A 24,832-nucleotide genomic window follows, 5' to 3' on the forward strand; every position below is an offset into this window, starting at 1 on the left:
GCATCTGCCTTTGGCTCAGGTCATGGTCCCAGGCTGCTAGTATCGAGCCCCACTCCACGGGAAGCTTGCTTCTCCCTCGCCCACTCCCCCTACTTGTGTTCCCTCTCTCACTGTGTCTCTCTCTGTCAAATAAATAAAATCTTAAAAAAAAAAAGTCCTCCCTTTCCCAACTACATATGTTGGTGTAAATCCTAAATTTCTTTATACACTTCAATTGAAATAACGTATTACAACACAGATAAAATGCAGAAGTAGATATGAGAATCCAGCTGACTTCCATTAAGCCAGACATTAAAGACACCTCCAAAAACTGTAAAGCAATGCCACCCTTATCACTAAATTTTTTGTTTTTTTCATAAAAATATTATTTATTTTAATGATGTAGTTGTTTTTTTTTTAAAGATTTTATTTTATTTATTTGAGAGAGAGAGAGCACAAGCAGGAGTGGGGGGGGCGGCAGGCAGAGGGAGAAGCAGGCTCCCCCCTGAGCAGGAAGCCCAACGCGGAACTCGATCCCAGGATCCCAGGATCATGACCTGAGCCGAAGGCAGATGCTTTACGGACTGAGCCACCCAGGCGCCCTAATGATGTAGTTTTTGAATGTTGGTGAGGTCTGGTGCCAAACGCCAAGAAGTAATTCTTTTTTTTTTTTTTTTTAAGGTTTTTATTTATGAGAGACAGAGACAGAGCGAGCACGAGCAGGAGGAGAGACATAAGCTCTTCTAACTGAACTAGCCAGGTGCCCCAAGAGCTTTAATAATCTGTCCCTAAATCACTTTGCCATTACCATCATGTGTTCTTTGCACAGCCATATTAGATTATCTGTTCCCCAGAAAAGCTTTGCACTTTTATCATATATGGATTTGAACATATTGTTCCCTACTTCAGGTACATAAATATAATAATTAAATACATCAAATATTACTGAATGCCTACTTGGCTAGGCACTTGTTCTAGACATTGGCAAAATTTTACTCATCATTTAAGTATTAATTAATTAATTAAGTAAGTAAGTAATTAAGTAATTAAGTAATTAATTAAGTAAACCATCTAAATTGTTACTTCCTCAGTAAAGCCTTAAATAAGCAAGCAGGAAATCACCTAGAGACTGTGACAGAGTTAGGTAGCTTACTCCCCTGCCAATACCACTTTGTTGATTTTCTGTTTTTCTTCTTCACTAGTCTTTCTGGTTGTCAAGGATGATGTCTTGATGCCAATTCCAAAGGCATACCATATACCTTGTACATAGTAGGTGCTCTGAATATAATTGTGTATGATAGGGTCAATTTACAGCTGGACTGGGAAAACTCTATCTTCATCTCTGAGGACATCTGGGTATCTGGCTCTTGGACAAGATAAGGTCAATTAGGGACGCCTTGGTGGCTCAGATGGTTAAGCATCTGCCTTCAGCTCAGGTCATGATCCCAGGGTCCTGGGATCGAGCCCCACATCAGGCTCTGTGCTCAGCGGGGAGCCTGCTTCTCCCTCTCCCTCTGCCTGCCTGTCTGCCTACTTGTGATCTCTCTCTCTGTCAAATAAATAAATAAAATCTTTGAGAAAAAAAAAGATAAGGTCAATCAGATTTATGATGTGCTGTTTAAAGTCCAAAACTCCCAAGTGATCTGTAAACCAGTTTGTTTACTGACAGGTGTTCACCTGATAGAACTGGTTAGCCAGCCTGGCTTGCTAAGAAACATATAAATATGTTTCTTAACATGACCAGAGCAACACAAAAATACCCCACTATGAACTGCCTTGAGCTCTCCACAACCCAAGATTTATTACACAGATCTTGGTGGTTCAATCCAGGGATGAAATGGACCTGTATACAAATTAGGATTCCAGACAGTTTCCCCTTGATGTCCCCCACATTCTTAATGCTTGTCCACTCTCTCTTTCTCTTGCTACACCATATCCTTTAACTTTAAATAAAAGCCTTAGGTGAATATGCTCTATGGAGACTCATGAGTCCTTTCAAATACCCAAACTTGTGAGATCTTTGCAATACTATTTTCTGTACACTTTCATGGATGTAAAAATAAGCCATATGGTTCAGCTCATATCCTTGTCAATCTTAATAAAACAAAAATTTCTGCATTTTATACTCCTATATAGTCTATAAATACTTTCACATACACTAACATTAAATTCCCAAAGTAACCCTGTTAAGAAGTAGACTAGAGAAACCCAGACTTAAATGATTAAATGACTTGTCCACTTTTGCTCAACCAGTAAGGGGCAGAACTGGACTCAAGCCCAGAGTACAGATAGGTCTATCAATTAAACTAGGCTGCCTCCCAAGTCTGCAGCAATTACATGCCTGTGCTATTATTTGAGGGCTTAAGGTAATATCTCTACATCTTGATGAGACTTATTGGAATAAGTTACAAAGGCATCCGTATCCATGTATCTAGTAAAGAGGTTAATAATAATACATAATGTTGGTATCAAGAGGTTGAATGTATTCATTCCTTCACTCCACAATTATATGACCACCAATTATGAGGCTTAGACACTGTGTTAGGTAGAGCTTAGTTGTAGCAAAAAATGAGACTTTTAAAACAGAAAAATGAATACTTTTTCAGCTCATGGATGAAAAGGAAGTTTAAATTTCAGTGCATAATCGGATACTCTAAATTCTTAAGAAAGCCATTACCCAAAATTTTATATGGTACTTTAGAGTGCATAAGGTCATTACTTTGTTTAACTTAATACTCAAAACCAACCTGTAAGTATTTTTAATCTGACAGCTAAGAAAGTGAAATCAAAATTAAGCAATTTGTCCTAATATATACAAGATCACACAGCTTGAACAAGGTAAAGTCAGGATTCAAATGCAAGGGTACTAATAACCTGTTTTCTTTTTTTTTTTTTTTTAAGATTTTATTTATTTATTCATGAGAGACAGAGAGAGAGAGAGAGAGAGGCAGAGGGAGAAGCAGGCTCCCAAGGAGCAGGGAGCCCGATGCGGGACTCGATCCCAGGATGCTGGGATCATGACCTGAGCCGAAGGCAGACGCTTAACCATCTGAGCCACCCAGGCACCCTGTTTTCTTTCCGTTTTTATCAACTATTTCTTATTCTTATGTTGATTTGGATTGAAATGTCCTATTACATTTTTTTAAAAATCCACAAAATGAGGGGCACCTGGGTGGCTCAGCTGGTTGAGCATCTGCCTTCAGCTCAGGTCATGATCCCAGGGTCCTGGGATGGAGCCCGATGTGGGCTTAGCAGAGAGTCTGCTTCTACCTCTCCCTCTGCCCCTCCCCTCACCATGCTCTCTCTCCCACTCTCTCTCAAATAAATAAATAAAATCTTTAAAAAAAAATCCGCAAAATGAGGGGCCCCTGGGTGGTGCAGTTAGTTAAGCATCCAACCCTTGCCTTTGGCTCAGGTCGTGTTCTCGGGGTCGTGAGATCGAGCCCCATGTTGGGCTCTAAGCTCAGGGAGGAGTCTGCTAAGGTTTCTCTCTCCCTCTCCCTCTGCCCCTCACTGCACTCATTCTCTCTCTGAAGTGGATGAATGAATCTTAAAAAAAAAAAAAAAAATCCACAAAATGAAAAAAATTAAGTAAAACATTTTATTTTATAATTATGAATAATTTAGAATCTAAAGTAAAATAAAGTAATTTAAATGTCTTAGTGATTTTATCTCTTTCTAATTGGTGGTTATAAATATGTTTCTTAAATATTTATTGAATTAAATATCTTTAACCTCCTGGGAATTTCAGTGTTCTGGAAAATGAAATAAAAATAATTCATTTCTTTTAGTCAGCTTCCAAATCAATATGAATAATGAAAACAAATCATTGATATGTATTTTCTAAACATGAAAAGCTATCTGAGTTGTGGAATTGTTTTTGAAAATGTATAATTAGTTGTTAATGTTTAGCAGTATCTCATTCTTTAACAGTGTAAGCAACTAAATACTTGCTCCAATAGAACACATTGAGTAAAATATAAGTTTATGAATTTATTTCATTTAAAGTCTTAAACAGTGCTTAATTTAAATCAAATTCCTAAGCAGTAGAGAAAAAATTAAAGATTATAAGACAAGTTTTTTAATTTTTGGAATTCCCAAATCTCTCAAATGAATTGTTCTAGGGGCGCCTGGGTGGCTCAGTCAGTTAAGCGTTGGACTCTTGATTTCAGCTCAGGTCATGATCTCAGGGTTGTGAGATCAAGCCCCTCATCACACTGGGCGTGAGGCCTGCCTAAGATTCTTTCTCCCCCTCTCCCTCACCACACCCCCAAAAGAACTGTTCTAGTGCTAGTTCTACCCAAATAACTTTGGGTCAATTTCCACTGGAACAAGACTTTTTTTCAGAGTATTCATTGCCCAAGTGTCAGCTTTTTTTTTTTTTTAATTTATTTATTTGACAGAGAGAGACACAGCAAGAGAGGGAACACAAGTAGGGGGAGTGGGAGAAGGAGAAGCAGGCTTCCCACCGAGCAGGGAGCCCGATGCAGGGCTCGATCCCAGGACGCTGGGCTCATGACCTGAGCCAAAGGCAGATGCTTAACAACTGAGCCACCCAGGCGCCCCTGAATGTCAGCTTTTAAAGGTCTAAAAAAAAAAACTGCTTTAAAGAAAACCAGAGAAAATGAGATAGGTCAGCCAAGACAAGTGTCCCATGTAGCAAACAAAGGTTTCTCTGTGATCCAACTAAAACAGCAATGCTCTTACAACCACACATACATATAACTGGAATATTTCCACGGTCTTTTCCATTAACCTTTCATCTAAATACTGACTTTATTTTAAAGTTGATTTTTATTTTAAAAAAGAATGAGAATGAAATAGTGAAAAAAATCACACAAATTAGATAATAAAAGAAAAAGAATAAAGCAGAAGAGTACTAGTATCTATTGAGTTTATATGCCTGGAACTAAATTAGTGACATTATTTACATAATCTTTCTAATATAAAATATCACCTTGTGAGCTGGGTCTTATCATTCTTCGTTTACTATCAGTAAATTGAGCCACAGCAAGATTAAGGAATTTTCCCAGTGTCATATCGCTCCCAAGTGGGAATATCTAGATTCAATCTCATGTCATTTCTCTTTAACAAGCTGTGTTCCTACCACCACAACATGCAAAAAGCAAGAGCAAAAGGAAAGAACGAGAATAAGAGAGACACAATCATAAGTGCTGGTCTATCCTAATAAATCTTAAGAGCCAAGTAAGCCATGTAGTTCTGGCAACTATACTAGACTCATCTGAATGTCTATAGAATTTATTCATTTGTGATCCATATGACTAAAGAAATGATACTTCTTTTTTTTTTTGTATTCTAATCCTGTTTATTCAACACAATCCCTTCACTCTACACAACAAAGTACAAACACAACAGCACCTAAAATGCTGTAAGTTACAAAACTCAAAACAACAAATCTGTAGTACTGACTGTACAATAAAAGCCAAGAGAAGCAATGTACATGTTGCCCAGGTAACCTGCAAGACCACCCTGAGCAGCAGCTGCAGCAGGGGGTGGTCCGTGATGACCCTGCTGAGCCGGCTCTCGTTATGCTCACCAATTTCAGAGGAAGGGAGACGGGGGGGGGGGGGGTGTGCGCACGCGAGTACACGTAGAAACAGAACCATTTCTCGGAATTAACATGGGCCATTTGACCACAGGTGTGGGAAGAGGACTCGATCAGGGGAGCAGGGCCAGGCGAGCAGGAACGACAGCTGCACCCAGGTGCACCCTTTCCTGAGGGACCCTGCAGACCACGAAGCAAGGGCAGGACCGGGACGCCCAACCAGCCCCCAGTCATTTGTGGAAATGGAACAGGTACCCCACCCCCAGGCTGCAGCCACACTACCAGCTGGAGCCCTGCTTTGTCCCTGCTGGCTTTGCCACTGGATGCACTCTCTTAGGAACTGGAAATGTGGGAGCTTTCGAACCAGAAAACTGGAAGGCATGCTTACAGGCACAATCCCAAACCATGAATACTCCTCTGGAACTCTGCCTTCAGAGGAAATGTCTCAGTTGCTGTCTTCGAAGCCTGCCCCGAGTGAGGAATTTCTTTCCGAACAACTCTCATTTGGCTAGAGAAGTGACAAAGCCGAAGTGGATGGGATCGAAGTCACAGGGCGCAGAGCTCCGGGGGCCCTGCTTATCGGGAGGAGTTGGAGCTGGAGCGGCTCCTGTGGTGGCGGCGGCCAGGGGAGCGAGACCACCGGCGCATGAGGGACCTGCACCTTGGGGAGCGCGTGACCTTCTTCTCATTCGCGGGGGCGACCGACGCCACCTGGGAGGTGGTGGCAGCATCCTCCTTGGAGGGCTGAATCGCCTGGGGGGTGGCCGAGGCCAGGGGGCCAGCACAGCGGTGGCAGTGATCTCCTGGCCGTCGATTTGTCCTCCATCCATGTGCTCCAGTGCCTTCTCGGCTTCATCTGGGTTCTCAAACTCCACGTATGCATAGCCTTTAGCCAGATGGGGGTGCATCCTTTCTACAGGCATGTCAATCATTTTAATTTTCCCATAGGTAGAGAGTATTTCCATGATGTGGTCCTTGGTCACATTCCTGGTGAGCCTCCCGATGTGGACTTTGGTGGGCTTAGGGGAAGGACTCCGCCTTTTCCTTTCCTTTTCATCTCTTTTGGGTGGTTCGGATTTGGAGCGGGAGCACCTCCTGTTACCATGCCTGCGCCCAGAAGGACTTGGCGAGCCAGAGATGCTGCTGGAGCTGGAACTGCGGGATGTGCTGGAGCTTCCCGAGCGGCTAGACGCTGAAGAAGAGCTTGAGCTGCTGCTGGAGCCCGAGCTGGAGGTAGAGCCGGACTGGGACCTGGTGCTGCTGCTACCACTGGAAGCGCTGCGCCTCTTCCGAGTTTCATCCCTGCCACGATCCTTCTCGCTTGACTCCTTGGTGGCCCCTTTATCTTTAGAACGATCCCTGGACTTCTCATCAGAGCGGTCTTTGCGTTTGGTAGGAGAAGGAGCCATCTTCCCGCCGCCGCAACCTCCTCCCGCTCTCCTCAGCCGCTGAGGCCGGCGCTGCCAGAAATGACACTGTCTTAAGACAATTCTTTCACTGCTGAAACAAATCATTTATCTTTTCTGCTAGTCACCTTTTCACATTTTAAGTTTATACCTCATGTATCACATAACCTATTGGGAAAAAAAATCCATCAAACAACATTGCAAAGTACTATACATGTAGTAGGTATTTAGTAAATATTTGTTGAATACTTTATATATTCACAATGCCCTGAAATCAGTAAGTACTTGAATAGTTGATAATGCGATCAGCCTTCAGTGACACGGAACTTCAAAAGTTCTGGTTTTAGGGGGCGTGGCTGGCACAGTCGGAAGAGCATGCGACTCTTGATCTTGGGATAGTGAGTTCGAGCCCCAAGTTGCATGTAGAGATTATTTAAATAAATAAACTTAAAAAAAAAAGTTCTGGTTTTATAGTTCAGTCTGGAAAAAGGTTCTGCTTTAATCTGTCAAGATCAAGACATACTACTGGTTATCTGAGTTGATTCATCATTTCTCTAGTATCTCCACTAGTAAGTAATGGCTTCAAAATGACAACCAGGCAAAAAATAAACCTTTTTTATTCTATAGATTACAATGGGCTGAATATGCCAAGTGATTTCTCACTGGTTTAACTAACATTTACTGAGAACTTAATCCTATCTTAGATACTGTGCTAAGTTCTATGGATACTGAGTTAAAGCTAAAAAGTTTTTTAACTTGTGGAATTATCAATATAGTGGAGAATATAGGCATATATATAAATAATTAAAATACTATGTGAGACATATACACATCATTCATTCAATAAATATTTGCTGAAAGCCTCATGTAGTAAACACTGTAACAAGCCCTGGGATACAGCAATGAACAAGATCCTAGGGCCCCACCCTTCACTGACTTTACAACCTAACATGGCCTCAAAGACTTCCCAAGTCTACAGAACAATGAAATCATCGTCAAAAATCGTAAGAACACATAAGGAAACACGCAGCCATAAAGGAAGAACACAAAAACAAGCAATAGAAACAGACAAAGATGAAAGATACTGAAATTAATGGATACAAGATATTAAATATGTTTGATACATTTAAGGAAATAAAAGAAAGCAACAAAAAATAACCAAAAAATAAAAAAATTATCACAAATTGTCAGGTAGCTTTGTAAAAGAAAACCTTTAGAAATGAAAAATATAATAATTAAAAATGCTAAAGAGAAAAAATGAATGTGAAAGAAAAAAAAAATAAAAGGCTAAATTAACCAAGAGATGAGAGAAATAAAGCAGGACATTCCAGATCAGAAAGAATAATGTATGCAAACACAGGAAACTATGAGGCTGCATTCTGTGTTCGAGAAAATAAAAGCTGAATTATACTGCTGAAATATAAAGTGCAAGTGTTTAGAAAGGCAAGAGATTACATCAGAAAAGTCATCAAGGGCCGGTTTGTGAAAGTCTTTACCCATTATACTTCTCAACTCTATATTCCACATGTGCCAATACTGATTATCTGAAGTTCTTATCTTATATATCTGTAAGTATACATTTTTATGTGTATATATAGTTAATAGTATTTCTAGTTTTGAAATGTATAAATCGTTAGCTAAAATAAATAGCTATTGAGCAATATGGCAGACACCCCAAAAATCCTCGCATTACAAATACCTAAACATATGGATAAAGCTTAATAATATATATATATTTAAAAGATTTTATTTTATTTATTCATGAGAGACAGAGAGAGAAAGAGAAAGGCAGAGGGAGAAGCAGGCTCCCAAGGAGCAGGGAGCCCGATGTGGGACTCGATCCCAGGACCCTGGGATCATGACCTGAGCCGAAGGCAGACGCTTAACCATCTGAGCCACCCAGGCGCCCTGAATAATATATTTTTCAATGCACAGTTCAACTCCTCAAAGACTAAAGGTAATTCCCAGAGGGAAAAATTGAGAAGAACCTGAAAATCAATACGGAGGCTGGGTTATGACTGTCCTACAGAGAGAAAGAGGTAGGGCAGTGAATTGCCTGTCTCATTATCATAGCAAGTAGAGTTTCAAATGCTCACACAGGAATAGGAGATCAGGCACTGGACCATGGAAGGATAGGAAATGGATCTGAAATCATCTATATGAAATGCTTGAAGGACTACCTACTCAGTAGTTAAATGAAATAGAAAAGTAACCACCCAATAGCACAGAATAACAGTAAGAAAGTTGTTCCATAGTGATCTAGTTTAAGGGAAAAAACAAATAAAACAATAAAAACAATTACCTCGTTTTGGAAGTATAAACACAAGGTTTGTGACAAGCATATTCTAAAGTGGCCACCAGGGGGTGCTGAGGTGGCTCAGTCGGTTGACAAGTGACTTGATTTCAGCTCAGGTCTTGGCTTAGGTCTCCATCTCAGGGTGCCATGGGATCTAGCAGAGCATCCACTCTGCGCTCAGCCAGAGTCAGCTTGTCCCTCTCTTTCCCCTTCACCCTCTGCCCCTCACCCTGCCTGTGTACACTCTCTCTCCCTCTAAAATAAATAAATAAAATATTTAAATAAAAAAAAATAGGGGTGCCTGGGTGACACAATCAGTTGGGTGTCCAACTCTTGGTTTCAGCTCAGGTTGTGATTTTTGGGGCATGGGATCCAGCCCCCCGTGGGGCTCTGAGTTCAGTGTGGAATCTGCTTGAGACTCTCTCTCTCTGCACTTCCCCACCACTTCCCTCTCACCCGCTCTCTCTCTCTCTCCCTCTTAAATAAATAAAGTGGCCACCAGGATCCTCACCCCCTAGTATCCAAGCCCTTGTGTAACTCCCTCCCCCTTTGTATGTAGGCAGAACTGGTGACTTGCGTCAAACCAACAGAATACAGCAAGATGACAAGATATACATATTTATGTGTATGTGATATTATATGAGATTGTAGCACCCATCTTGCTGGAGTCTCTCACTCCCTTGCTGGCGTTGAAAAAGCAAGCTACCACACATTGTTGGGTTGCCTATTTTGGGGGTCTCATGCAGCAAGGAACCCAGGGAAGACTCCAGTAGCTAAGAGTAGCCTCCATCCAAAAGCCAGCAAGAAACTGAAGCCTTAATCCTACAACCACTGGGAACCAAATTCTGCTAGTAAAGTCTTCCCTTGTCAAGCTTCAGATGGGACCACAGCCCCAGCCAACATCTTGATTACAGCCTTGTGAGACTCTAAGCAAACGACCCAGCTAAGCCAGGCCCACACTCCTAACCCATAGAAAATGTGAGATTATAAATGTGTGTTACTTTAAGCCACTACGTATGTGGAAATTTGTCATGCAGCAAAGACTAATACAAGGTGGAACTACATACTGAATAGCGTGCACTCGCTCTCTCTCTTGCTCTATCTCCGGCAAATAACATGTAAGTTAGGAGGAGCATATACAAAGTTAAAGTAGCTTCTTTCAATTACCTAAAAGAAGGAAGAAATAAGTTTGGATTTTAAGTATGTATTCAAAAAATATTTAAATAAACACCAGAAGAAAAGAACTAGAACAAACCAGTAGCTTCCAAACCAGCAGAGGGGAGAAGAGAATAAAAAACCTTATCACTGCCAAAAGAAGGCAAGAAATATAGATGTAGAATAAAAACCATTATAAAAAAGGGTGGAGGGGCACCTGGGTGGCTCAGTCGTTAAGCGTCTGCCTTTGGCTCAGGTCATGGTCCCAGGGTCCTGGGATTGAGCCCCACATCGGGCTCTCCGTTCAGCGGGAAGCCTGCGTCTCCCTCTCCCACTCCCCCTGCTAAGCGGGGAGCCTACTTCTCCCTCTCCCTTTGCCTGCTGCTCCCCTTGCTTGTGTTCTCTCTCTCTCTGTCAAGTAAATAAATAAAATCTTAAAAATAAAAAGGGTGGAAATAAAAATGTATCAGTAATCACAGAAAGACAGAAAATGAGACTGAATTTTAAAAGTAAGAGAATCAGCTATCTGCTATTTACAAGATAAACACCTTAAACCTAAGGGCACATAAAAAAAAACAAAAACAAACAAACAAAAAAAACCCTAAGGGCACATAATAGCTGACAGTAAAAATCTGGAAAAAAAATTTGCCAGGCAAAAGAAACAAAATAGATTTTAAAGCATAAATTCAATATACAACTTAAATTTCAGGTCATTTTTAGGATTAGTGCCGTTGTTTTTGTCCAATCTCGTCAAGAAGCAAACCATTTATTGATGGTACACATGGCTTTGTACTAGTCTCATTGCTGGTAAAGCAATTTTATGAAGATACCTACACAGCATGCTTACCAAATAAATAATGAAGACTTCTAACAGAGGGCAATAATAAGAAAGATAGGCTATATACAGACAGGATTAAAAGTAATGAACATTACACATCCACCCAAGATAGAGTAACAAGGACCATATTTACTCTCCTACCTGAAACCAATGAAGCAACAAAGGTGCACAAGAAAACTTTTTGGGATGATGAGTATATTCAAATCTTGGTTGTGGTGATGGGTTCACGGGAGTACATCTGTCAAAATTTAGCAAATCATACAATGTAAATATGTATAGTTTTTTTGCACTGCAAAGGAAACCATCAACAAAATGAAAAGGCAACCTAATAATGAAAGGAGATATTTGCAAAAGATACATCTTTTTTTTTTTTTAAGATTTTATTTATGGGCGCCTGGGTGGCTCAGTTGGTTAAGCGACTGCCTTCGGCTCAGGTCATGATCCTGGAGTCCCGGGATCGAGTCCCGCATCGGGCTCTCTGCTCGGCAGGGAGTCTGCTTCTCCCTCTGACCCTCCTCCCTCTCATGCTCTCTGTCTCTCATTCTCTCTGTCTCAAATAAATAAATAAAATCTTTAAAAAAAAAAAAAAAAAAGATTTTATTTATTTGACAGAGACACAGCGAGAAAGGGAACATAAGCGGGGGCGGGGGGGTGGGAGAGGGAGAAGCAGGCTTCCCGCTGAGCGATGCGAGGCTCGATCCTAGGACCCTTGGATCATGACCTGAGCCGAAGGCAGACACTTAACAACTGAGCCACCCAGGCGCCCCTACAAAAGATATATCTGATAAGGGGTTAATATCCAAAATATATTTAAAAACTCATACAACTCAACACCCCAAAACCCCCAAACAATCCAATTAAAAATGGGCAGAAGACCTGAATAGACATTTCTCCAAAGAAGACATACAGATGGCCAAAAGATGCTCAACATCATTAACCATCAGAGAAATACAAATCAAAACCACAATGAGATTATCACCTTACACCAGAGTGGCTAATATCAGAAAGACAAATAACAAATGTCGGTGAGGATGTAGAAAAAAGGGAACCCTCATTGTACTCTTGGTAGGAATGTAAATTGGTGCAGCCACTACAGAAAACAGTATGTTATTTCCTCCAAAAATTAAAAATAGAAATGCCATAAAATCCAGTAATTCTACTTCTGGGTAGAGAAAGAAAATGAAAAAACTTATTTTTTTTTTAAGATTTTATTTACTTATTTGCCAGAGATAGAGCGAGAGCGAGAGAGAGAGCAAGCGCACAAGCAGGGGGGAGCGGCAGGCAGAAGAAGCAGGCTCCCTGCTGAGCAAGAAGCCCGATGCAGGATTAGATCCCAGGACCCTGGGATCATGACCTGAGCCAAAGGCAGACGCTTAACCGACTGAGCCACATAGGCGTCCCATGAAAAAAACTATTTTAAAAAGATATATGCACCCCTCTGTTTATTGCAGCATTTACAATAGTCAAGATAATGGAAGCAACCCAAGTATCCATTGAAGGATGAATGGATAAATAGATGTGGTACACACACATGCACACACACACAGACAATGAATAAATAAATAAATAAACTTAGCCATAAACAAGAATGAAATCTTGCCATTCTTGACACCATGGATAGACCTAGAGGGAGGGTATTATGCTAAGTAGAATAAGTCAGACAAAGACAAATACCATATGATTTCACTTATATGGAAAACCTAAAAAACAAACAAAACAGACAGAAACAGACTCATAAATACTGAGAAAACTGGTAGTTGCCAGAGGGGAAGAGGACGGGGGAATGGATGAAATAGTTGAATGAGATTAAGAGGTACAAACTTCCAGTTTTAAAATAAGTAAATCATGGGGATGAGAAAAGTACAGCCTAGAGAATTACACTTAAAATCCAACATTTAGGGCGCCTGGGTGGCTCAGTTGGTTAAGCGACTGCCTTCGGCTCAGGTCATGATCCTGGAGTCCCGGGATCGAGTCCCGCATCGGGCTCCCTGCTCAGCGGGGGGTCTGCTTCTCCCTCTGATCCTCCCCCTCTCATGCTCTGTCTCTCATTGTCTCTCTCGCAAATAAATAAATAAAATCTTAAAAAAAAAAAAAAAATCCAACATTTAGGGGCACCTGGGTGGCTCAGTCAGTTGCGGGTCTGACTCTTGGTTTCGGCTCAGGTTGAGATCAATCTCAGGGTCCTGAGATCAAGCCCTGCGACAGGCTCCACGCTCAGCCTGGAATCTGCCTGAGATTACCTCTCCTTCTCCCTCTGCCCCTCCTGCTCATTTTCTCTCCCTCTCTCTCTCTCAAATAAATAAATCTTTTTTCAAAAGTCCAACATTTATATATATTTATATATATGTCATTAAATACTTGTCAGATAGATAGATAAAAGAACTAGAACAAACCAGTAGCTTCCAAACCAGTAGAGGGTAGAAGGGAAAAAAAAAACCTATCACCGCCAAAAGGAGGCAAGAAATATAGGAGATGTTGAATAAAAAGCACTAAAAAGGATGGAAATAAATAAAAATGTATCAGTAATCACAGTAAATCAGTAATCTGAGAAAGAAAATGCGACTGAATCTTACTATAATAACTTTGTATGGTGACAAATGGCAACTACACTTTTCATGATAAGCATTTCATAATATATATAAATGTAGAATCACTACATTGTACACATGAAACTAATATAATACTGTATGTCAACTATATACTTCAATTAAAAAAAATCTTTCAAAGACAACAGATTTTTTTTAATGGGCAAAAGACACTTCACGAAAGAAGATACGGGAAAGTTCAAGAAGCAATGAAAATGTACTCAATATCTTTATTCATCAGGTAAATGTTAATTAAAACCACAATGAGAGGGGCTCCTGGGTGGCTTAGTTGGTTAAGGCCTGCCTTCAGCTTGGGTCATGGTCTCAGGGTCCTGGGTTTAGGCCCCTCGATCAGGCTCCCTGCCCAACGGGGAGACTGCTTCTCTTCTCCCTCTACCCCTCACTCTCCCTTTGCCCAACCCCCCTCCCCCGATCGTGCTCTGTCTCTCTCTCTCAAATAAATAAATAAAATCTTTAAACACAAATACACACACACAATGAGATACCACTACACATAGTCCAGGGTGGATAAAATTTCAAGAAGAGTAACAGCAAATATTGTTGAGGATATGGAGCACCCAAAACTTCTATGATAAAATGATACATCACTTTAGAAAAAAGTGTTGCAGTCCCTTAAAAAACTAACACAAACCAACTCTATAACCTGACAATGCCACTCCTAGGAATTTACCCAAGAAAGATGAAAATATATGTCCATGAAAAGATTTATATAAAAATGTTCATAGGTTTGGAGTGCCTGGGTGGCTCAGTCATTAAGCGTCTGCCTTCGGCTCAGGTCATGATCCCGGGGTCCTGGGACAGAGCCCCGCATTGGGCTCCCTGCTCCGTGGGAAGCCTGCTTCTCCCTCTACCAGTCCCTCTGCTTGTGTTCCCTCTCTTGCTATGTCTCTCTCTGTCAAATAAATAAAATCTTTAAAAAAACAAAAATGTTCATAAGTTTATTCATAATAGCCAAAAACTGGAAACAGTCCTGGTGTCCAGGAATAAGACAATGGATAAACAAACTGTACTATATTCATACAGTGGAATACTACTCAGCAATAAAAAGGAACAAACTATTGGGGCACCTGGCTGGCTTGGTTGGTAGAGCATCTGACTCCTGGTCCTGGGATTGTGGGTTTGAGCCCCACGCTGGGTGTGGAGATAACTTAAAAATAAAAAAATCTTTGGGGTGCCTGGGTGGCTCAGTCAGTTAAGCATCTGCCCTCAGCTCAGGTCATAATTGCAGGGTCCTAGGAACAAGCCCTGCATTGGGTTCCCTGATCAGCAAGGAGCCTACTTCTCCCTCTCCCTCTACCATTCCCCCTGCTTGTGTTCTCTCACTCTCTTTGTCAAATAAAATAAATAAAATCTTTAAAAAATTTAAAAATTAAAAAAATAAATAAATCTTTAAAAGATTTGTTTAAATTTTAAAAATTAAAAAGGAACAAACTACTGATACAACAGCATGGTTAAATCTCATTTCTCAAAAGCATAAATCTTTTTTTTGTTTGTTTTTACTTAATTCTTACACAAGCATGAATCTTAAATGGATTAATAAAAGTTTTATATCTTTTCAATTTTAACTTTTAATACAGTAAATACCAAAAGATTTAACTCACAAAGCTCTTCAGGGTCCTCAATAATTTTCAAATATATAAAGGAGGACATGAGACCAAAAAACGTGAAAACTTGTGATCTACTAAAAGGTGAATATGGGCATGCCCTACAATTTAACCATTACACTATTCAACAGATACACAAACTCTTAATTTGTGTGTACTAGAATATGTACAAGAGGGTTATAACGTTTGTAATAGCAAAAACCTGAAAACATCCAATAACTGAAGAATGGATAAATCAATATATTCACACAGTAGAATTCTAAACAGGAAAAATAAATGAACTATATCTAAACCCATCAACAGAGATAATTCTTGGGATTATAGATGATACATATTTGACCACAATGAGTGAAAAAAGCAAGTTGAAAAATAAATACACACAGTACAATTCCACTTATATAAAATATAAAACAAGCAAACCTAAACAGTGTATTTTTAGAAATGCACAGGGTAAAAAGCTAGGAAATGACAAACACTAAATTAAGGATAGTGGTTATCTCTGGAGAAAAAGGAAGATGGGATGAGGGAAAGGCACAGAGGGGGCTAAAAGTTTATTTAATGAATGCTCTTAACCACAGAACAGTCCTCCTTTATCAATGTCATAATTCTCTTCAATTGTCAAGCTTTAAGTTGGACTTTTTTTTTTTAAGATTTTATTAGACAGAGAGAGAGAGCGCGAACGCACTCGACGTATAAGTGGGAGGAGGCGCAGAGTGAGAGGGAGAAGCAGACTCCCTGCTGAGCAGGGAGCCCAAGATGTGAGATGCGGGGCACAATCCGAGGACCCTGGGATCATGACCTGAGCCGAAGGCAGACACTTAAGTGACTGAGCCACCCAGGTACCCCTAAGTTGGACATTTCTAGAGTAGTGAAAGAACAGAGAACATCCATCTGATTGGCAAAACTAAATGAACTCCAGTGATCAAATGGGTATCAGACAACAAAACGAGACTGTCCTCCTGTCTGCTTTAAAAAGGGGGTGGGGAGAGGTCGGGGAGGGATTGCTACCCAGCAGGTCAAATAGCCTCAAACCATATTTCATTTTGCGAAGACTTTTTTTTTTTTTTAAGATTTTATTTATTTGTTCTACAGAGAGAGACACAGCGAGAGAGGGAACACAAGCAGGGGGAGTGGGAGAGGGAGAAGCAGGCTTCCTGCCGAGCAGGGAGCCTGATGCGGGGCTGGATCCCAGGACCCTGGGATCGTGACCTGAGCCGAAGGCAGACACCCAACGACGGAGCCACCCAGGCGCCCTTTTGTGAAGACTCTCTTACCTAGAATGTCTCCGTATCATTTTGTAGAAATAAATGAATTCCAGTCATAAAAATTTTTACAGCAGTATCAAGATTTTAACATGCACAATTTTAGAGGTCTGTTTTGTTTTCTGAGTCCATTCAGTCTTTCCTCTTGATGTTAAATGCAGCTTGCTCTGAAAAGTTAAAGAACTTTAAGATGGAGTCCACACCTATAATGAGTCAAAGATTTTTCCAGTCATGCAACTGAATTATTTCAACCTTAAAGTACTTATTTATTTTCATTGGGTAAAATGCCTCTTTTGAGTCTTATGAGTGCATTATAGGGATAAATAAAATGCTTATAAAAATTCTTCAAAATTTTCAGAGAGAGGGCCTATATTAAACTTTATTATTATTTTTAAAGTTTCATCCTCTAAGAATAAAATGTATGGTGTAATTTGGCATACTCTGAGTTTACACAACAGGAAATCAAAATTGCTCAAAACTCAACTTTAGACTATTTAGAGGGACTATTACTCTCTCCCTCTATTTCAGTTACTTATTGCTGAATAACAAACCACCCCCAAACTTCATGGCTTTAAAAAGCAATTTATTATTATCTCTCATGGGAAGAACACAAGCAATGAAAAGTGCACCAAAATATAAATGTAATACATAAACGGTCTGTTTTGGCAAGAGTACAGTATACGCAAGGAAAGCAGGAATTATAGGGAAAAGGAGGAACAAAGACTGAAGAGTTTAGAATACACTGGATCACACAATGAGTTAAAAAACTACATAACTACCAGAAAGGCAAAAATTAAAGACACACCAAATGTTAGTGAGGGAGTGGATGAAATGCTGTAAAACACTACAATCACTTTGAGAAAAGGTCTGGCAGTTTCTAATAAAATTGAACACACAACTACCCTCTGACTCAGTTATTCCAATCCTGAGTATCTACCTATGAGAAATGAAAATATATATCCACAAGAAGACCTGTGCAAAAACGTTCATAGCAGCTTTATTTATAATTGCCAAAACCTGAAAAAGCCAGGTGTTCAGCAGTAGGAAAACTGATAAACTATGGTATATTCATATAATGGAATACTACTCAGCAATAAAAAGGAACTACCAAAACATGCAACAACATCAATGAAATCTCAAAAACCACATGCTGAGTGAAAGAAGTCTTATACCAAACAGTAAATACTGTATGATTCCACTTATATTCAGTTTTAGAACAGACACATCTAATCTATGGTGGGGGGAAAAAAAATCAGAACAGTGGCCACCCTAGAGAGAAGGGGAAGGTGGAGGTGAGGATTAACAGGGAAGGGGCATGAGGAACTTTCTTGATAGTAAAGTTCCATATTCTAATAGAGGTTTTGGTTACACAAATGTATGCATTTCTCAAAATACTGAGAATATACCATAAGATCTGTGCATAACATCAAATATAAATTTTACATCCAAAAAAACCCACAAAGAATTGATCTTTAAGGGTGCCTTGGTGGCTCAGTCAGTTAAGCATCTGCCTTCAGCTCAGGTCATGATCCCAGAGTCCTAGGATAGAGTCCGCATCAGGCTCCCTGCTCAGCAGGGAGTCTGCTTCTCCCTCTCCCTCTATCCCTCCCTCCTGGTCGTGCTCTCTCTCTCTCTCTCAAATAAATAAATAAAATCTTCAAAAAAAAAAGAACTGAACTTTAACTGATGATATGCATGTTGAAGGATTTAGGGGAAAATGTACAGATGTCTGCAATTTACTTTGAAATATATCAAAAGATAAAATGAATTGATAGAAGAATGGATAAATGGACAGACATGCAATAAAACAAGCATAGGGGCGCCTGGGTGGCTCAGTCGGTTAAGCAGCTGCCTTCGGCTCAGGTCATGATCCCAGAGTCCTGCTTCTCCCTCTCCCTCTGCCTGCCGCTCCCCCTGCTTGTGCTCTGTCAAATAAATAAATAAAACCTTTAAGAAAAAAAAGTGTAAAACAAGCATAATAAAATGTTAAAATAGAATCTAGGCAATAGGTGAACAGATATTCACTGCAAAATTCTTGCTGTTGTGAAAATATTCATTTAAAAAAAAAAAAAAGGAGTTTTCGTGCCATGTTAGAATTTGGCCTTTATCCTTCAGTTAATAGAAAGTCCTTGAAGGGAGGGGTACCTGGGTGACTCAGTCTGTTAAGCGTCTGACTCCTAATTTCGGCTCAGGTCACGATCTCAGAGTTGTGAGATCGAGCCCCGCGTCAGGCTCCGCACTCAGTCGAGAGTCTGCTTCTCTCTCTCCCTCTGCTCCTTCCCCCTCTTGCACACGTGCACGCTCTCTCTCTCAAATGACTAATCTTTAAAAAAAAAAAAGTGCTCCAAGGGAAACAGAAGTACCTAACTCTGTAAGGAGTAATCACTCAAGGCTTAAAGAGGTATCCACTGAGAGAATGTAGCTACAAATGACAAGGGAACATCATGTGCAAAAGCAATCCCACTGAAAACATCTAAAAATTCTGGTATATTCTCAATATATTCAAACAATGAAAGAAAGAATGAAAGGGAGGAAAAGAAAAGAGAGGAAAGGTCCGTTAAAGTGAGGAGTCAAGTAAGTCAAGAAGGAAACCTCCCCCAAAAAAGTTTAACCTTCCCCCCACCCTCCCCAAACTCAGTGGTGGCTCATAAGGCCTTTCAACTGACTGGATGAGGCCCACCCACGTCACTGAGAGTAATCTTTACTTAAAGTCAACTGATTGTAGATGTTGACCACATTTATAAAATACCTTCACAGAAACACCTAGATTAGTATTTGATTAAATTAATGGATACAACGGCCTAGCCAAGTTCACACATAAAACTAACCATCACAGATGAGGAGGCCACAACTATAACACAGCATGATTTACTTTTTAGACTTATTTTGACTAGATTTCAATTCAACTAGTATTTATTGAGCACCTTGTATTTGCCAAGCACTTCACCTCACTGCACTTTCACACTTATCTTGCCATTTAATTCTCATAACCCCCTTGGATATCATTATTCTCATGTTATAGAAAATAAACTGATACAAAGAATGATTAAGTGATTTGCCCAAAGTCACAACATTCAACTGAGCAAAGTTCAAATAGAAATCTTGATTCTGGCTCCAAGTCATTATACCATGACCTTTCCCTACAATAAATATGTAGGACTTTTGTGTCACTATTAACTGCTTCTGCTGTCTCTTTTGGGCTCTATCATTTTGCTGGGTCCTAAAATGTTTCTCCATCCCTCTACTTCTTTTAAAATGCTCTTCTGCACTACCTAAAACTCTCCAGGTCAGGTTTTTTTCCCCACTAATGGGGAAACAGTTGGCAAAGGGACAGGGTAAACCCAAAATCAAAGGAACAACTTAAAAATTTAACCTGAGATAATAATGCACTGGGCAAGACTTTCATTTTTTTAAAGATTTATTTATTTGTCAGAAAGAGAGACAGAGAGGCAGGCAGGGTTAGGAGAAGCAGGCTCTCTGTTGAGGAAGGAGCCCAATGCAGGACTAGATCCCAGGACCCTAGGATCATGACCCAAGCCGAAGGCAGACGCTTAACCGACTGTGCCACCCAAGCGCCCAAGACTTTCATTTAAATATTCACTATTCTATGTATTCTGGCTTAGTAAAGTTCCCCAAATTACCATCTGAGGTATTCGTTCTTCTTATTTACCCATATACCAATTACTGTTCCATTAAAAAAAAAAAAAATCTATCATTTCTTCCAATATATGCTACCAAATGACAATTCTTCCTAGTTAATATCTTGGACAACATGGGTAAAAACTAAGTCAAGATGAGACTTCAAAATGCTCTTTGCCTTCAAGTATTACTAAGCTCTAATGACTAACTATAGACCTAAGTGTGAAAAGTGGCTTGAGGGGCTCCTCGGTGGTGCAGTCAGTTAAGCATCCAACTCTGGATGTCGGCTCAGGTCGTGATCTCCAGGTTGTGAGATTGAATCCCGCATCAGGCTCTGCGCTGAGTGGAGAGTCTGCCTGAGATTCTCTCTGTCCCTCTCCCTCTGCCCCTCACCCCCGCTTGCACATTCACTGTCTAAAAATAAATAAGTAAATAAAATCTTTAAAAAAAAAATCAAGGCAAAAACTGTTGGTGATTATTCACTGCACTCTGTTATTCAGTTCATGTACAGACAGCCAAGTGTGTAGCTGAGTTGCCTCTTGGTCTCCTGGTGATGAACATATGTGATATTTTACAAAAATGAATAAGCAAAATAGGGAAAGAGCCAACAATGCTGAAAGTGTATCAAAGAAACAAAAAGTGATAATATTGGAAGTGAAATTCCAATCAAACATAAACAAAGTTATCAAGAAATAGCTGACAATGACAATGTTGACTGCTGCCATTCCAAGGGACTCTAGATATACAGCTGGAGGAACTTAGTAAAGGCAAACTTATCAACATAAATGAAAAAAGTGGTTGTGAGAAAAGGATGAAGATGGACCGGAAGAAGTAACTACAGCAAAAAAACTCTGCATTAGAAGAACTCTCAGAGATATTTCACAATACTGAAAGTGCAAAGACTAAAATGTTGAAACTGAACCAAACTTAGGAGTATGACAATTCATGAGGCATAGAAAAATTACTCATTCCATATCATATGTTATATGACAAGAAAGCCAGCACTGTTCAAACTACTCTTGATCAGTTCTTATATAAAGAAATAACACATTTTAATTCTCAATGTTTTTAATGTTTTAAATTACAGTGTACTAAATAACAGTTTTGCTATTTTTTCATTTCTCTATATATGTTTATAACCAACAATAAGAGGGTTTATGGTATTTGACAAAGAAATTTGAAGGTCACAGAACAATTTTAACTTTTCCCATTGATTATTAAGACTACTTTGCCAGGTTTTAACTTGCATAGTCACTACCATAAAGAGTGAGGACTGCCTGTACCTATAACTTCTGCCACACCAAGGAACATATTATTTCACAATTATAATTAAGAGGAAAAACTCTACGTTTTCCCCTGTCCTTACAATCTGATCAAACAAAAAACAATTTGGAAAAAAAAAAAGAAGAATTTGAACTGATCTTGGGTGATATTAAAAAGGCAAATTTTCAGGTATTTCAGTGACTCAGAACTGCTGCCACATCTGAACATGCAATTCCGGAAACTCATCTTTTTATTATTCAAAATATACATAGCCTAGGGCTAAAAGACAGGATTCTTGAACAATTATTCAATTTGTCCTTTGTGATAGTGTACTATCTCACCTGTCCTCATACTTTGCATGCAGGGACAAAACGATGAAAGTGTGATAGAATATGGCATATAGTTGCTTTAGAACAGACCTCAACCTGAACACTCTCTCTACACCACATTTTGCAGCCTTAGGTAAAAAAATCAAAGAGGGGCACCTGGGTGGCTCAGTCAGTTGAGTGACAGACTCTTGATTTCTTGGAAGGGCTCAGGTTATGATCTCAGGGTCTGAGATTGAGCACCCCCATTCCAAGCTCAACAGGGAGTCTGCTTAGGATTCTCTCTCTCTCCCTCCCCCTCTGCCCCTCCCCCATCCCCACATGCAAGTGAGCACTCACTTGATCTCTGTCTCTTTCGCTCTCTCTCTCTAAATAATAAATAAATCTTTAAAAGGAAAAAAAAGAATGAAAGAGAGAAGATAGATGAAGTGCTTAGCAAAGTGTGGTACACAGTAAGCACTTAGATATGGCTATTATCTCCATTATTATCTTTAATATTTCTATCATTAATGTAAATATTATAAGAATGATAAAACTACATTTTTTTTCAAAGATTTTTTATTTATTTATTTGACAGAGAGAGAGACAGCATGAGAGGGAACACAAGCAGGGGGAGTAGGAGAGGGAAAAAGCAGGCTTCCCGCGGAGCAAGGAGCCTGATGCGGGGCTCGATCCTGGGCTTAATCCCAGGACCCTGAGATCATGACCTGAGCCAAAGGCAGAAGCTTAACGACTGAGCCACCCAGGCGCGCCTTAAACACACCATTATTAACCAGCATATTTTTGGAAGATCAAGTTCTCTTACTCCAAAATATGACATATACCCACTGCCTCCTGGATAAGAAGACTTGACCTCAACTTCCTCCCAATAATTTTCTCCCAAGGTACATGTGCAAAGGACAACCAACATTCACTTACCCTCTTCTTGCACCCCCTGATTCCTATGTCAAAAGCCTCCCTGCAGTCTGCTCAGTTTCCTCCTCTGAGGACAGTAAGACCAAAAGCCATTTCCCATTTCTCAGAGCTATCTGGCAGAACAGTAGTATCTTGCACTCTTACAGGTCACATGACTTAACTGTCAGTTTTCTCTTGATTCTAATCCTTGGTTCTAAACTAAGAGCCATTATTACCTATATCCACCCATAAATATGCAAAGGACCTAAAGGCCAACTAAAGCCAATCCCTTTTTTTACTAAACAATTCTCCATAAAAAATTCATGTGAGTTAGTTGAGCAATGTCTGTTTGAACACTTTCAGTGACCTCTAGCTCTCCTCAATCCATCCGATGATTCTTTGGTTTAAAAGTTCCCTTATGTTGAAGCAAAATCTCTCCCCTTACAGTTAGTTTCCACCCATACACTCTAATTCCACATTCTAGAGAAATCCAGAAAGTTTAACTGCTCTATATGACAGCCCATCCAAAATTTGAGGACCCCTGAGTTTCTCTTTTCCATGTTACACACTTCCAATTCAGAAAGCATGGTTTTAAGTCTCTTCCTCTCATGGACCTTCCCTGGACCACGTATGGGCTTGCCAACATGATCTAACAGCAAATTGGTATAGCGCTTCCTTGCCAACATTTGGGCTGCCAAGTAATTACACTACAGATGATCCCTTTGCCCATATACTTCCATTACTACGTAAAAATTATTACTCTAAACTAGTAGTTCTGGATAAGTGACTCTCAGCCTAAATCATGGTTTAAAAGGAATGGTTTAAAGTCTTGAACACTACTAAGAGTTCGGTGGTTTTTTGTTTTTGTTTTTTTAATTTAGTCAATTACTGTGAAAAGAATAAGGTAGGATCAGCTGGCATGAAACTCTTGCCTCTTTCTTACAAAGCCAAACAAATGCCTGGGGAAAGGACCCAACAATGGGTAGGTTAGCAAAGAAGAGTTGCTTCCTGTCCTGAGAAAGTGGATCCAATTAAAAGAAGAAACAGCCAAAAAAATCCTCTGTACTTTGTCAGAAGCAGATAGGTACCCAAAGAAGGATCAAACATTGTGCTCTCAAAACTTAACCAAAGTAAACTGCATTTAAAAAAAAAAAAAAAGTGTGGGGATTAACATAAGAATAAAAAATAATTAATTAATTTTTAAAAAAAGTGGCAGATTTTTCCTGTGCTCCCCTAGCCTAATGGAATAACACACACACACACACACACACACACACCCAGGGGGGAACTGGGGCCTGTCAGGGCAGCACCTGGAGAAGGATGTCCTCAGAGGGTGCAATCAGTGGAAGTAGTGCCCCCAGATGAACCCTAACCCTTAGGTAGTCGTAAAGGAGGCAGAGTGGCGCAGGGACTCGGTCCCTTGTGCTCTTGAGAGCCTGGCACCTTCCCTGGAGGTGACCGAAGAGGTCCGACGAGAACAGACAAAGAGGAAGGGAAAGATCTGGGAGTTTTCATGGTTGGGGTAAGACTAAGCTAGGACCTGTTCCTTTCTCCTGTGCCCTTAGGCCGAAGGGGGTGGCAGCGACAGTAGGAGCAGGTGTCCCGGGCCCTCATTCTAACGAGCCGAGTCCTCCACTCTCCCAACCTCCTCTTGGGCCGCCCCAGCCTGCCCCACTCCTCCCCTCCGACAGGAATTCCCATCCCAGCCCTACCCTTCAGGCCTCCCCGCAGGTCCAGCGGGGGTTCCCCACTTCTCTTCCACTCCCCCAAACTCAACCCCCCCAAACCGCCCAGACCCCGGCACGCCTCACCCGACACACTGGATTCCCCCCATCCGCTCCCCTCCTCGGCAGCGCTCCCATTCCTGCCCCCAGACCAGGGCTCCCCACTCCACCTCCCCGGCCAGGCCTGGTGCCTCCCCTGGCGGCCGGGTCCGCCCTCCGCCTTCCTCACGCGGCGTCTCCCCTCAGACCGGCGCCCTCCCTCCCTGCCTCCCGC

At 40.6% G+C, this 24,832-nt stretch overlaps 2 protein-coding genes across 6 annotated transcripts in view; both read right to left on the bottom strand.

Moving 5' to 3' along the window:
• Positions 1-24,832, bottom strand: part of ACER3 (alkaline ceramidase 3) — a 163,800-nt gene that overhangs the window by 138,735 nt on the left and 233 nt on the right. Inside the window, exon 2 of one of the 5 annotated variants that reach the window (XM_045894486.3) lies at positions 11,382-11,478. The exons of the other annotated variants lie outside the window; for them this stretch is intronic. The gene's annotated coding sequence lies outside the window, so the exon portion shown is untranslated. The remainder of the gene's footprint in view (positions 1-11,381; positions 11,479-24,832) is intronic. 5 annotated transcript variants of the gene reach the window in all.
• LOC123857541 (RNA-binding protein with serine-rich domain 1-like) lies at positions 5,980-24,683 on the bottom strand. The gene is given in 4 exon segments (XM_054512142.2): positions 5,980-6,217; positions 6,220-7,005; positions 11,382-11,478; positions 24,646-24,683. Coding segments are annotated over 4 exon segments (1,002 nt in total). The 5' UTR covers positions 24,669-24,683; the 3' UTR covers positions 5,980-6,121.

Source organism: Mirounga angustirostris, unplaced genomic scaffold (genome assembly GCF_029215605.1).
Source record: "Mirounga angustirostris isolate CCGP_5_RB_7025 unplaced genomic scaffold, mMirAng1.0.hap1 SCAF_13, whole genome shotgun sequence".
Classification (NCBI taxonomy): Eukaryota; Metazoa; Chordata; class Mammalia; order Carnivora; family Phocidae; genus Mirounga; species Mirounga angustirostris.